The sequence below is a fragment of the Cololabis saira genome, chromosome 15 (assembly GCF_033807715.1).
Source record: "Cololabis saira isolate AMF1-May2022 chromosome 15, fColSai1.1, whole genome shotgun sequence".
Lineage (NCBI taxonomy): Eukaryota > Metazoa > Chordata > Actinopteri > Beloniformes > Belonidae > Cololabis > Cololabis saira.
In genome coordinates, this window is record NC_084601.1 from 9201038 (window position 1) to 9216727 (window position 15690).

General features: G+C 42.1%; 1 protein-coding gene across 1 annotated transcript in view; it reads left to right on the plus strand.

The window, feature by feature from the left end:
* csmd3b (CUB and Sushi multiple domains 3b) overlaps nucleotides 1–14374 on the plus strand; it is a 470660-nt gene extending 456286 nt beyond the window's left edge. Inside the window, exons 68-72 of the mRNA XM_061742392.1 lie at nucleotides 850–1008; nucleotides 2815–2951; nucleotides 3312–3399; nucleotides 6885–7020; nucleotides 9852–14374. Of these exons, the coding sequence (XP_061598376.1) occupies nucleotides 850–1008; nucleotides 2815–2951; nucleotides 3312–3399; nucleotides 6885–7020; nucleotides 9852–10011 (680 nt within the window). The 3' untranslated portion in view covers nucleotides 10012–14374. The remainder of the gene's footprint in view (nucleotides 1–849; nucleotides 1009–2814; nucleotides 2952–3311; nucleotides 3400–6884; nucleotides 7021–9851) is intronic.
* The last annotated feature ends 1316 nt before the right edge of the window (nucleotides 14375–15690 follow it).

Here is a 15690-nt window from a genome sequence, read left to right on the forward strand (position 1 = left end):
GACTTGGATTTATATAGCGCCCTTCTAGGCACCCAGAGCGCTTTACAGAAATCATTATTCATTCATCCACATTCTCACTGGTGGTGGTAGCTACGTTTGTAGCCACAGCTGACCACCACCAACATTCATACACATTCATACACATTCAAACACGTTCACACGGAATAAAGTAAATAAATACATACAATTTTACATAATAAAAAAGATTGATTCATGCTCACCTTATAAGTGTAAGAGGAGATTTATTTTGGTAATTCAGGGTTCATTATTTTATAAATATATTCTGTATATTCTGATGTAAATCAGGGACTATAATGACACTAGTCAGTTTATCCGTAGTGATTAGTCTGTTTTAGATTGGGCGGAGTGATACGCCACAGTACGGCACTAGGTGCTGTGTTGATGTTCTAAAATCCTACACTGTTGAGGGACATTAAAGTACACTGGAACTCAGCAGAAGTTGTCCCTGTGTTTATCCTACTCACGACACGAAAAAGGTTTAATTTAATAAGGTAAGGCTTAACTCTACACCAGCATTACATAAGTAAAAGTTCAGAGCTCAAAACCCTGCAAGAGTCCCGTGATCGGGACCAAAACGGTACTAGTTTCTTCTGAGCGGAGGAAGATTTTCGTCCGCGGGTCGAGGCGCAGTCGGCACAAATACACTGCGTGTTACTACTCAACACAATATAGGCTATTAATATTAATAACCTAATATCGCGATACAGTTTTTCACCTCCACGACACGTATCGTGACGTTTTTGTATCGTGAAAAATATTGTTACACCGATGTATTATATAAGATTCATGTTTTGTTTTGACGTGATCCCTTTTTTTCTCTCTCCATAGTTCCAGATGATGTCTTTGCTCCAAACTACATCTGGAAAGGATCTTACAACTACCGCGGCAGGAAGCAGCCGATGACACTGAGCATCACCAGCTTCAACTCTACAACCGGGAGGGTTAACGTGACGCTCAGCAACGGCAACATGGAGCTCCTCCTGTCAGGCACGTCACAGTTCCGCATTAAATAATGCAAGACCATGTGTTAAAGAGAATTTATATGCTGCAGCAAAGACTGGCAGGATGTAGCATGATGATATGTCAAGTTAACGGCACGGACTACACCATGCTGTATTGATCCATCGGCAACACAGTAAATGCACACTGAAACTTTAAGTGGGATATTGAGCTCCAGCTATAAAGGCTTTTATGAACATGTGCGTGTGCACGTGTACACACACACACACACACACACACATATACAGTATACCTCCTAAGGTCCTTCAGAAGTATCAGAAGACCTTTTTAAAATACAAATCTGGCTGAAGCTAGAATTGGTTTTCTGAAATACCAGAGCACAAAAAAACCTATCACAAAGCCCGTCTTCTATCACACTGGCTTAAAAGAGCAGCTTTAGATCAATAACAGCTAAAGCTGCTCTTGCAGAGGCACAGAAAGGCCAGTGGCTAGTTGCTTAAATCTGGCATGTTTCCTTTGTTAAGATGTCTAGCTTTTTCTCACCCAAGCGGTACTTTTAAAGCAGAAGTTTAACATTTGGAGAATTATACGGATGCTGTTTTTCTCTGTGTGGGAATTACATAAGCGGTGCGTCTGGGAATTAAACGCAAAGCTTGAGTCATAATTTGCCGAGACACTTGCGGCCTAACTTAGCATAAAGACTGGAGGCATGTGAGCGCAGCCCGCTCTGCTCAAGAGAAGAAACACTTCTAAAGTTGTCTCCCTCACAAAATGCATCACAGTGCTGATTTGTGATATTTTAGGAAATTACATTTACACGTTTGTGTGCAAATGTGCTGTCAAAATTCCAGCTCCTTTTTACCTAAATAGTTTTTTTTTTCTTTTCACATCAATGTCAATTTATTTTACAGCTGCGTTCAGGTTGTTTTCTCCCTTTTAAGCTCTTATGAAGCACCTGTCTCAGCAGTTTCTACTTGGACCCTGTTGTTCAAAGCAAAGATGGGACACGTGGTACACAGTACTCAAGTTGTAAAAAAAATCAGGGGGGGTGGTGAATTTTATCATATGGAGAGAGATAATTGGTCCTGATTACAAATAATATAATATATTTCAAATAATAGCACTGACCAAAACACCTGCAGAAATACTGCAGGAATGACATAGCAGCAGTTAAATGCAGCCTTCTGTAAGCTTTAAATATCCACTGGGTTTACATCAAATACATCAAAACACAACAATAAAAAACAGTTTTCTGAACTTATCAATATGACTCTGTCCTTCACAGGATAAGTAAAATGGATCACTGCAAAAACTCAAAATCTTAACGAGAATATTTGTCTTATTTCTAGTTAAGATGTCTCATTTTAGTAAAAAAAATCTCATTACACTTAAAACAAGACTCATCACTGGAAAAAGCAACAATTTTCACCTGTTTCAAGTAGATTTTCACTTGAAATAAGTAGAAAAATCTGCCAGTGGAACAAAAATGTTTTGCTTGTTATAAGAAGATAAATCTTGTCCCACTGGCAGATTTTCCTACTTATTTCAAGTGAAAATGTACTTGAAACAGGTGAAAATTGTCAAATAAGTTATTTTTCTGGTGATGACTCTAATTGTTGAAATAGCAGTAAAACCACTTTCATTGATGAAATGACATAAGGGATGGAAAGGGGGGATGGCAGTTTTACAGGGGGGATGATTTTGACCGTTTTTATTTCAAGGGGGATGCCATCCCCCTCATCCCCCCACAACTCGAGTACTGGTGGTACAGAATCATACACCAATATGTTCTTCCTCTTTTCTAAACGAGACGCCTATTTGGTCCTCTTTCAGGAGTGTACAAGGCGTCTGAGGCCAGACTCTTGCTGCTCATGTACCAGGTGAACTACGTGAACCAGGGAAGCCAACTGAAAGATTCGTCCATCTCTCCAGCCAAGATCATCGATGACTCATGGACTATGGATGGATTTGTAAGTAAACTAAGTAAAAAAATGCAACCGAGTTTATAAAACTCACCTTTTTGTGTCAAAATAGCCATAAGACAAATGCTTGATATCACCAGCAATCATGTTAAAAGCCCCATGTTGCAACTTTAACAAAGGAAATAGAAGATCTGCACCAGAATTCAGAAGTACTGATCTGATTATGCAAATCAGCAGAATAATACCCCCAAATACCTTCAGCATCCGTCTTAAAATAACCCTCAGAGCCACAACAGATTTGTTCTAGTGAATCGTGGAATGCTTCTTGAATTTGTGCACATCACTTCTTTGCCGTCTTCTTCTTTTATCATCAACCCCTTTCTAAATGAATCTTTCTCTCTCCTCCAGGTATCGGCGGAGCCCGATGGTTCTAGCTACGTATTCCAGGGGTTCATTCAGGGAAAAGACTACGGACAGTTTGGATTGCAAAGACTAGGTGATTTTTTTCTGAAGTTTAGCAGCACTAATCGAACTATAACTAACTTTAATTGAAATTAATGATTACAAAAATAAGCAAAAAATGCTTGTATGGAGTTAATCAATTGTGATGAAAGAGCTTTTAGTGACTTCACTACTACAGAAGTTGTCATCAGACTTCAAACGACTGAACGTGAACCGCTTGAATTACTTTGAGATTGGATTAACATCTATCGTCTCTAACTGAAAAGGCTCAGCAAACATGATTCTCCCGCATCTACTACATTTGCTGTTTACTAGCATTCCTGCACTGCAAAAACTCAAAATCTTAACAAGAATATTTGTCTTATTTCTAGTTAAAATATCTCATTTTTAGTCAAAAAAATCTCATTACACTTAAAACAAGACTCATCACTGGAAAAAACAACAATTTTCACCTGTTTCAAGTAGATTTTCACTTAAAATAAGTAGAAATATCTGCCAGTGGGACAAGATTTTTTTGCTTGTAATGAAAAGATAAATCTTGTCCCACTGGCAGATTTTTCTACTTATTTCAAGTGAAAATTTACTTGAAACAGGTGAAAATTGTCAAAAAACAAGTTATTTTTCTGGTGATGACTCTTGTTTTAAGTGTAATGAGATTTTTTGACTAAAAATGAGACATTTTAACTAGAAATAAGACAAATATTCCTGGTAAGATTTTGAGTTTTTGCAGTGTGCCAGAGATATCACAGTTCAAACAAACGGGCCGTTTGGACTGTTGGTTAGCATGTGGCTAACGTAGCTGGGATTTAACGCACTACTACCTAAACCACTTCATTTGGAGTATAACATGCAGCTAAGCTCCACATTGAACGTGACTGCAGTGTCTCAACAGGAGCAGATTGAACTGATTTAACTGGTCAGATCAAATGCTACAACATTAACGCCTGGAAGTCCATCATATCTGCTGTTCACATGCTTTCTGATTTCACATCCACATAAAGTGGTATTCAGTCACGCAGCACGTTTACTTGCACTTAGAGAAAATCGAGTTATTCCCATAGTCCGACTGGTATCGAAGTTTTAAAAGCCGTGTGTACCCCTTAGTCGGGCTGTAGATGAACCGGACTGGGGCTCTTTCAATCAAGCTATTAGAGCCAGATAATGTGGTTCTAAATCAAGCAATTTCAGCTTGTAGCTACACGCAAACCACAGTTAGCCAAGCTACTGATTGCCCTGGGACTCCTCCTTCCCGACGTGATGAGACTGCAGAAGCGGGAACAACAACAGTCACGACACGACAACAACACAGTAGCAGAAGAAGAGGAAGACTGCTACATCTTGCCTGCAACATGATCAGGCTTCATATGTATGAAACTGTACGTTTCAGCTGCTGCATCGTTGGCGTCCACATCTTCACGTGTTGTTGTCCTCCTTCTACGTCTGCTTCAAATCTGCCGCGTTTGTTTACTAATTCTTCCAACAAACCGGAAGAAGACCAACACGAAAGAGCGTGTAGCGCCACCTAGTGTCGCGGAGTCGAACGGGCCTCCCTCAATAATTCAACGCTCTTCTTGTGCATCTATACTCTGATTTCTCGGAAACTCCAGTCAAATCTTTAGCTAGATTGTTGCCAATAGCTGGATTTAGATGAGCATGTTACCGTACCGAGTGTTTATTCGTCATTAACGTGTTTGAAAGGAAGCTGGCATGATGATTGCATCACAACCATCTGATTATTGACATGCACTGACATTTAAGAGTTACTTCAAGTGACAGACTGACAAGATATTAGAGGGCATCCTGACAGTATGGAGGAACAACTGTTGCTTGTTATTGCAATTTAACAAAAAAAAAACTTGAGTAATGAGTAGAAATGCATTCTTAATAGGCTAGATGTAACATGTACTCAGTGGTGTAAAGTAGGAATGCCCTGATCTGTTTTCTTTCAGTCTCGTACCAACACTGATGGCTGGGGTTTGTGGATCAGTTGATACCCAATACCAATCCCATGCTACCGTTGAATAAAGAAACCCTATGTATCTCACGTGGAAGACATTAAAGGCATTAGGCTCGACTTGAACATTTTTTGCAAACCACAAACCAGTTTCCAAAGACGAAATGTAAAAAATCCTACAAATATAACAAACTGTTATTTATTTATGTATTACAAAAAATAAAGTCAAGCATTCAGATACTAAATGAAATAGAATCAATATAGTAAATTCAATAAATGTAGCTGCCGATAATGAGCGTGCAATGAAATAAAATCTATGTATGTGTCATGTGTCGCCAATGAATCTCAAGTCCAGGGATTGGCTCGTGAATCAGTTTAATTTCACTGATCCACATATTTATTTTCAGACTGATATATTCATATTCTTTCATCTTCATATTTGAGACTGATTTCTGATCCAGATGTTAGACTAGTGCATGATCTAATTTAATCTGAGCTGGTGCATTATACCCAGTGCAGCTTAACCCTTGCAAGGTAGCCTACTACAGCTTGGGTCATAATGATGACTGATGACTGTTAGATGATAGATGGCTATTGTTTTAAGACGAAAAGATGCCACGGCCAAAGATGGTGCATCCCGGCAGCATTTTACAGCAGTGTCCCTGAGCGCAGACTCATTAATAAGCCAGAAAATATCGCTACTCACGCCCAAGTTTTCCCACAGCAATTGAAAGCAGTCAGGACATTAGCACTTTTGTTTGAATGTTCAAGCGTAAGCATGTGTGTATTTTTTGGTTGCTCCTTAGTTTAGAGACAGCACTTTCACTAAGAAGCATAAGCTTCTTAGTGAAAGAGCAACAGTGAGCAAGGAGTGAAAGAGCAACAGAAAAATACAATAAATGGGTTTGTAGGGTGAGGAATAAGTCTTTCAGTGTCAGAAGAATCACTCAGACACTTGTTAAAACTCTATTAGGTGTTAAACAAACAAAAACGTTTTTGTTGAGGATTCTGCAGCTGAAAACAGGTTAAACTTCAGCTGAAGGTTAAAAGAAAACACAAGTACTGTTTAGTTTCATGTGAAGCAGCGTTTGAGAAAAGACACATGACTGTAATGTCACACAGCACGTTAAGACGAGGTTACGCTCTAAACTTCAGCTAAATAAGGTACTGCTAGCCCAGGGGTCGGCAACCCAAAATGTGTGAGAGAAAAAAGTCGAAATGTCGAGAAAAAAGTCGAAATGTCGATATTAAAAAATAAAGGAAAAAGGAAAAAAAGAAAGAGAAAAAAGAAAAAAAAGAAGAGAAAAAAGAAAAAAAGAAGAAAAGGAAAAAAAAGGTCAAACATTTTTGACTACGGCGGCCCTAAAGAGCCGTGGGTTGCCGACCCCCGTGCTAGCTATTACTAGGATTCCTTCGAGTTTGCACTAATGACGGTGCAACTGGCCCAATAGACTTTTTAGAGTAGCATTTACAGCTTAACCTGTTTTCTTAAGAATCACTTATGATTTATTTCATCATTTTGATTCGACTATTTGTAACAGTAACATTGTGTTTATCTGTCACAGGTCTGAACATGTCGGAGAGTCAGAACTCGCCACCCCCTCAGCTCGGTACAAACAGCAGCTCTGTGGCTATTGCTATTCTGGTGCCTTTTTTCGCTCTGATCTTCACTGGCTTTGGCTTCTATCTCTACAAACAAAGGTTTGCGCTAAAAATTAATCCTTCATGCATGTCTTTTAAGTCCCTTAGCAAAAGAATATGATCCCCTCAGCGCTTCATTACTTCTCACCTGTCTTTCATTACTGTCATTCAGAGAAAGCTAAAAGGGCTTCATTACCATTTTAAGGAGATGTCTAATTTATGAAAACAATACCCGCTTCTGTGGCTCGGTTGTTGAAGTGCAGAGAGACAGTTGAGTCACTGGCAGTCGCAAACTGTGCTGCGAAACAACCTGTGTTTAGGAGGTGGTAAATTGGATTTTTCCAAGACGAGGTTTAAGCACAACTGTCTGGTGTAACACATTGTTAACGCATGCAGATAGCGTCTGTTCTGCTGTTAATATCTAAAAAAAGGCTTACTGGAGGAATTAGTTTTGGATGGGTTGTTTGGAATCTCCCTCGGCTTTCTACAAAACACAACACACTCTCTCTAATCCCTCTTAAAGCCTGTGTACGAGGCCTCCAGTCCCAAGAACGCTTTCACTGTTCATCAATGGCTATTTAATCACGTGAATATTACTTAAAGGGGACCTATTATGAAAAACAGGTTTTTTCTCTCTTTAACATATATATAGTGGTCTCCCCTCAGCCTGCCAACTCAGAGAAGGAGGAAAGAAACCAAATTCTGCAGTGTCTGTACAGTCACCTGGATGATCCATCCAGTGTGATGTGACTTCTACGAGCCGTTCAGATTCTGCTCCTGTCGTGACCAGTGTTGGGGGTAACGCGTTACAAAAGTAACGCAATTACAGTAATGTATTACTATTTGCTGTAACGCAGTAATATAACGCATCACTAATACATTTTCGGTAATATTTTACTCGTTACAATCTAAGTAACGCGCGTTACAACGCATTTTAACCCGTTTAGCTGTTGTTTTTTAAAGAATTCACCAACACCGCGTCCGCGAGACATCCCGACAACAGAAAAAAGCGTTGGGAACGCGGCGCGGCGGAACGTAGCGCCGCTGGACACTGTTTGTGTGGGGACTGTTCAGTGAGCAGAGCCGGCAGGGAAAAGTCAACAGTGCGGCGTGTCCGCGTGTAACTTAAATCTACCATGGTCTCAGCGTTAGGGCTCGGCCAAGTGAGGCTTTATTAATATATGGGCTTTATACATTTATTAAATATATATGAGCGCGGAGTCGGCGAGGAGCTGCGCGCGGCGACGAGTACGAGCCGGGCTCACAGTCAGTTGCGCTGTGAGAGCGGATTTATGGTTCCGCGTTAAATCGACGCAGAGCTTTCGCCGTAGGGTACGCAGTAGTTCGCGTAACCCACGGCGTATAACCTCTCCTCCTCTCAGGAGGAGAGGTTAAAACAGCTGCGAGTTGTTGATTGCTGGTTCGTTTTGTTAACTCTGAGAGCTTTATTGGTTTGTTTGTTAGCTTGCTGGTGTTTTTTTTCTCTCTGGGAGTTATTTATGAAGAAGTTCTGAGTTCCGTGTGAGCAGTATTCGAGTTGAGGGGGGATGAGGGGTGATGTGATGGCACCCCCCCTGAAATTAAAACGGTCCAAATCATCCCCCCTGAAATAAAAACGGTCCAAATCATCCCCCCCTGAAATAAAAACGGTCCAAATCATCCCTGAAATAAAAACGGTCCAAATCATCCCCCCTGAAATAAAAACGGTCCAAATCATCCCCCTGTAAAACTGCCATCCCTCCTTTCCATCCCTTATGTCATTTCATCAATGAATGTGGTTTTACTGCTATTTCTACATTTAGAGTCATCACCAGAAAAATAACTTATTTGACAATTTTCACCTGTTTCAAGTAAATATTCACTTGAAATAAGTAGAAAAATCTGCCAGTGGGACAAGATTTATCTTTTTTTGCTATTTTGTTGAAAGTAACTCAAAAGTAATACACAAGTAGTGTAACGCATTACAATTCAGATATAGTAATATTGTAATGTAACTAATTACTTTCAAATGACAGTAACTAGTAATATATAATGTATTATATTTTGGATGTAACTTGCCCAACACTGGTCGTGACGTCATGACAAGAGCAGAGGTTTGGCCTCCGATGCGTGAAACCACGCCCACAACTATAACGCCGTGTAACTGCATGAGAGCGTCCGACTATCGTAGCACTGCGTGACATCGGACGCTCTCTGTCCATCTCCCTCCAGCAGCTGCCACTTTATTGAGGTTTTTGTAGTGAAATGAGGAGGAATCATAGAGATAACTTCTCATTTCAACTAACTGGATCAGCCGTTCCTCATCCGTGACTGTTTCCTACAGCGCTTTCAACCGGCTTTCAACGCGAGTGACATGAAGAAAATAGAAGCAGGGCGTCCAACAAATGTTCAGCTCTAAACGGCGCGTCGCTGCGTCCAGTTAGGACAGTCCAATAGAAAATAAAGCAATGGAATTGATTTTGTTGCTGATGCTCGCTCGCATCGCATGCATGACACGGTGTAAAGGCTGATTTATGGTTCCACGTTACACCAAGCGTCGATTTAACGCAGAACCGTAATTCAGGCTTAACTCCGCCGGCCGGAGCTTCCGCCATTTTTTCGTAGCGTTGTATTGCGTCATTCAGGCAGCCAATCAGCACAGAGCCTCATTATCATAGCCCCGCCCACTCAGAATCCTGCATAGATAATGAGCTTAGAAACAGTAAAGATAAAGACATGGCCCAGAGGCTGAATTTCTAATTTTTATAGAAAAAACAATCAAAAGCTTGTTTTCAAGACATTCAAGGCCTGTTTAAAATAGACATTAAATGCCATAATAGGTCCCCTTTAACAGTTGCAGAAATTCAACTTTTATGGCTTGTTCATGTGTTTTTTGTCATTTGTCTTTACAGAACCACACCAAAAACACAGTACACGGGCTGTTCGGTCCATGAAAACAACAACGGCCAGGCCGCCTTTGAGAACCCCATGTACAACACCAACGCCAAGGCCGTGGAGGGGAAGGCCGTCAGATTCGACCCCAATCTAAATACCGTGTGCACCATGGTCTGAGGAGCCATTATCCTTGCTTAGTAACTCCAACAGCTGACGGGACCACGACTGAGACGAGGCTCTGGAAGGGGAAACTGTGACTCGATACTTCAGCATCACCGACAGTAACGGTCTGATTCCAAAAAGACCTTCGCTCGCCGTTCACAAACCCCATCTCCCCCAGCAGAGAAACAAAACAAACAAACTCTCAAGCTGAAACCAAAAGCCAGCAGTGGTTCTGTTCACTAACAGCACTTTGTTTCTCACAAATGAAGATCTGCTGCTTTTAGAAGATGCAAACAAGCGGAGGAAACTCACAGCCTGGTGTGATATTAGGTGGAAGAAAAGGATGCAGTGGGACATCAAGGCATCCGTCTCTAACCCGAAAATCAGCAGGTCACGGGTCTTAATGATTCGATCCAAAAAACCAGATACCGCCATTCTACCTTGACCTCATATTTAACCTCAATCAATGTCAGTAACGGCACTGCAAATGTGTGAGCCACGACCTGCGAGCAGCATGTCACGACATGTCGTCACGAGCTAATGGAGACTTTGTACTTCAAGCAAAAGTTGCAGAGAGAAAACTCACACAGCGCGCTGGGGCCGCTCTGGCCCGGGGAAGAAAAGCACAAATTATGAGTGCTCCTGCTGGGATTATACATCACAAACTGTGCAAGAAAAATGAGGTGATGCGTTTCATGAGCTGTTGCACAAACAGCGCTGAAAGACACTTTTTGAAAAGAAGCGATCACAGCAGCCACAGATGGAGAGACATGGAGATGAACTGCTCATCAGTCTGGCTCAAGGTACTGAAAGAAAATCAGTAAACTGATCATTAAAAGTCAGTAAACTGAGCGAATAGTTGTGAACAGACTCCTCTCTAACACGGTGCAACACCCACACGTCCAGACAGGACAATCTCCGGTATCTATGACGACCAGAGACCAATATGACTAGTCTCTCGCCTTTTTCCTACTTATATGAAATCAAAGACTGCTAATACTAGCAGACAGTAGACAAAGTTGCTTTGAAAAGACAGTAACTCCTTTGCGAGGGGGATAAGGGCATCCCCTGGAGACGGAGCTGTAATCCTAACTGAGGTTTAGAGCTAAGCAAAACTACAAGCAGTCGAAAAGACAGCAAGCACTAATACAACACATGAGAGACTGCCTCATCTAATGGATACAACTGCCCCTTTCCATCCGGTGGATGAGAGGCGGCTAACACGATGGAGACAGCCCCAAACCCAACTGGAAACAGAGGAAGGGAGTCATTAAGAGAAAAGATGAGAGCTTACAATCCTAGCAGCCAATCAGAGACTGACTAACCTGCACTCATCTACCGAGGGAGGTCAGGCCTCCCTCTGCATAAAGAACTAGATCCAGCAGAATACATATTCAAGGAAAAGCCTTTCCTGATCCCGAGAATTTAAAAGGAATTTGATAAGAAAGAGGTCGGATGGAGGAAAAAAAAAAAAAACGGAGGACTCTGGTGGACTAACAAAGAAAAAATGATTTTGAGAAACGGAGAAAGCTCCGCAACTAAAGCACATTCTTCAGAGACACTACCTGCCCACGCGCTGCCAGACGCACCCATGCAGGGGACAGAGCGCTGCGCCAGGCACAGAAAACGGATACGTATTTAAAAGCTAGAGAGTTTGAGGGAGACTGAGACGAACACTTCTGATGAGACAGACGTGTCCAAAAACCCCAGTCTCCACTCGAGAAGAGCAGGTATGAACTAAATGGGCCTACTGGCGACACGGAGGCAGAATAACGGACACGGGACACAGACAGGTTAGAAGAGAGACTAGCTGGGCTGTCGCCCTCCGTCTGTGGACGTCGGTCCACTGTGATCCTGCACTCTGAGAGTGCTTCTCGTCTTTCTTTGTTACAGCTGCAGAATCTTCTGATCTGTAAATCTATTGCATATATATTCGGGAGCATTCACCTCTTATATTTTTGTGCTATATATTTACCACAAGGGAGGGACAGAAGGGGAATAAAGAGAGATTTTAGAGAAGTTTTTAGACAAAAAGAAAGAATTATTCAGAAAAAGAGACATCACCACTATGAAGTCACAATCAGTACTTTGGTTCCATTGCCAGACTATTTTTTTTTTCTCCCCGGTTTGCTGTATAGCGTGGAGCTCCTCTCCCCGTCAGTGTCTTTCCCACTGAGCCACTCACGAGTGTCAGCAGTATCGTTGATGTCTTTTGCCAGCAGCAGTCGTGCTCTTTAAAATAAATGTTTTGTCATCCCAGACGGCAGATTTTTCTCAAACCCTAAATTAGGGGAACACTTTCTACTCTGGTCTCTTTCTTCTCACTCACCAGAGGACGGATAGATAGCGCTGTCCCCACGTTTCTCATCCTTACACAGAGTCACAGCAGTGCTAAAACGAGGCTGCGGACGTTTGCGTACCAAACTCCGGCCTAATGACACGCCTTTGTGACAGTTCAGAGATGTAAACGCATCCACCGTAGTCATGGCAACAGAAAACCACACTTGATAACGGATGGATGAATGTTCAACTGGCAGGGTGACAATTGTGCATAAAAGAACATTACTTAAAGAAATTGTGGTAATAGCTGGTCAAAAGTGCATAAAGCAGTTTGTATATGATGACCATGGAAAATGTGTTGTACATTGACTGTTCATGTGGTATTACTGTGTCATTACATACAAAGGATCAGGGGGTGGATGGGGAGGCGGTGTCTTTCAAGGAGTAATGTTATCTAAGAAATGATCTAAACTATGAGTTAATTGATGCATTACATAATAACACTGTTACAAAGACAGGATTTGATCCCGCCCAGGTCCAGATGCATTTCTAACTGTGTAATGTCCTGACGAAGACGTGGCCGGAAGGCAGACGCGTGTAGTCCAGGCTTCTCCTTTACAAACCGCCATCATTGTGAGAGTTTGCACATGAACACTGTGTCCACTCCCATGTTTTGCCACCCGTGGAAGCACACGCTCCCCTAATTGCTCGTTTGCATGCAAAACCTTTGTTTGCAGCATGACTGCAGTACCGTAAACACACCAGGGTGAAGAAGGAAAGAGAGATGAGATGTTCATCCGTGACGTTTGTGTCTGTCATACATGTCGTTTCATTAGTTCGGGATGTCTCTCCAGGAAACGCAGCAGTGTCTCAATAACCCACTGATTCTGAGCTTTAATACACATTTTTATTTTCCATTGTTTAATTGGACGCAAGATGTGGTTTTATTTGGTCAACAGCTGCAGAAATGAAGATTGTTTGATGAAGACGAGACGGCCTTTCAAAACTAAGTGATGCTGTTTCTTCAAAGGGATTATTTTCACTTGTAGAAGTGTTGGGGTTTGTTTAAAGTTCTGAGATGTCAGTTAGTTCATGAACCCTTAATCTTGCCATAAAATGACAATTTTTATAAAAGAGGACAAATGAATACAAAACAAGCCCATCTTTTCTTCCTTTTATTTGTTTTTCATTAAAACTTTAGTCGTATTAAAGTTAAAACCACACAACACTCAGTGTTATGTCCCTTGCAGTAAACTAAAGTCAGCTGACCAGTCAGAAAGGAAAGTAAGATCTTCCCTGCATCTCCTGGAGGCTGCAGCATGCGACATCAGCCTTTCTTCTCGTGCCGCTGCTAAGAACAACAAATTCAAGCAACATTTACTTTTTTTAGGGAACTGTGTGAAAACGTAGCATAAAAGTGCAGCTGTCTGAAACGGCTCCAGAGCGGCAGGTAAAGGTGTTGCCGAGTCAAGGTTGTTAATGGGGTGAGGGGTTCTCCACATAATGAATAACTGCTTCTTAATGAGTCTAGGTGTCAGGGTAGTCTGTTTCTCACCCCCCAACTCCTGCGACAGATGCCAGCTGCCACCGGCTGACACCAAACTCCTTTTTAAAGTCATTACCGGGGCCTCCTTGTTTAGCTGCGCTGCGGCTGCCCAGCAACTCATCGCCATGGTGACGTCATTTCTCATTACAGCAGCTTGGATTGATGGTTGCTGCTCTAAATGTTGTTGTGTGGTTGATTTTTTTCCCCCCTGAAAGGTCCTGACACAGTGCCTAGCGAAGTCCAGTGAGCTCTGTCCCCACCAGAACACGGACGCCTGTGTACAATCACAAACCTGCTCCCCCGACTTTGTTTTCCTTGGTTTTCTCCCCCCAGCTGACTGACTGCAATAAGACCATGTGATCAGAAAGACTTGTCGTCGATCCTGCCCCGGGACGTTGGAAATATTCACCATTTGAAAAAAAAAAAAAATGAGAAAAAAGGGATGAAATATAGAATAAAAAAGTGTTTTGTACAGAAGTATATTTTTATGATGAAATTATTTGTAAAATGTATGAATCTATTATGTAAATTTTCAATGCAATGTAAAATTAAAAAAAGGCTAATTGCTTTTGTAAAACCTCTGCTTTCCTTCGACATTTGTTCTTTCAATGTGGCACCGTGTAAACGGGGTCATGTGACACATCAGGCGAGCATCCCTCCCGACAGGCTGAGACCTGCAGGCGTGCACGGGGACATCCGTGGGGTTTACTACCTTGATTTGAACTCTGTGGACGTCTTATGTCCTTTGTTCTCTGTGGACGTCACCTGGAGTCTGAATCAAATAGTACGTTTCCATGCAGCAAAGAAATGGGATTTCTGATCGTATCAGATAAACATCCAGAAGACCCAATCACTTGTCTGAGTTTACATGCTGTTCAGAGAATCGGATAAATGTCCAGAGCATGGCTGACTCCGTGACGCTATGTGGCGCTGAAACCATGGTAACCATTTCAACAAAGAGCCACTTCCGGTTGATGATTGTTTTGTTTGGCGCCAATGTTACGCCTTCCGTATATTTTTCCCCTTTATGTTGATCTGCTCCGGTGTCCTGATGAAACTTCTGCCATCTCTTTCGCGATCTTCATGTTGGTCTTTAAACAACTATTTAACACGCGCCGTCTCCTTTCACTTCCGGGTGAATGCCCCAGAGGAAATTCTCGACATGCGCAGACTGCAATATCCGATGTCTCCGTATACATGGCGGCAAAATTCTGACTGAACGAATTATCTAGGTCAGGGGTTTTCAATTCCGGTCCTCGGGCCTCCCTGCCCTGCATGTTTTAGATGTTTCCTTGCATCAACACACCTGATTCTAATTAATGGTCCTCATCAGCTTGTCATCAAGGTTTCTGTACATCTCTGTTGATGCCACAGCTCCTTGTATCACGGTGTGCAGAAGCAGGGTGGCATCTCAAACATGCAGGACAGGGGGCCTGAGGACTGGAATTGAAAACCCCTGATCTAGGTGTTGCTATCCGATTATGAAATGTCCGATATAGGTCGTGAAATAGGTCCGAAGTAGATCGGATTGAGGTGTTTACATGCAGTTTAAAAGTCCGAACAATGTCTTATACCACTGGTCCTCACTCCTGGTCCTCGAGAGCCGCTGTCCTGCAGGTTTTTGATGTTTCCCTGCTCCAGTAAACCCTGATACAGATGACTGTGTCAGCAACAAAACTGTGCAGACCTGGAGGAAACATTGGTGATGACCACTAATTAGAATCAGGTGTGTTGATGCAGGGAAACATCAAAAACATGCAGGACAGCGGCTCTCGAGGACTAGGAGTGAGGACCACTGTCTTATACGATCAGAAATCCGATTGAACTGCTGCATGTAAACGTACTGATTTTACATATTGTGGTGGTAG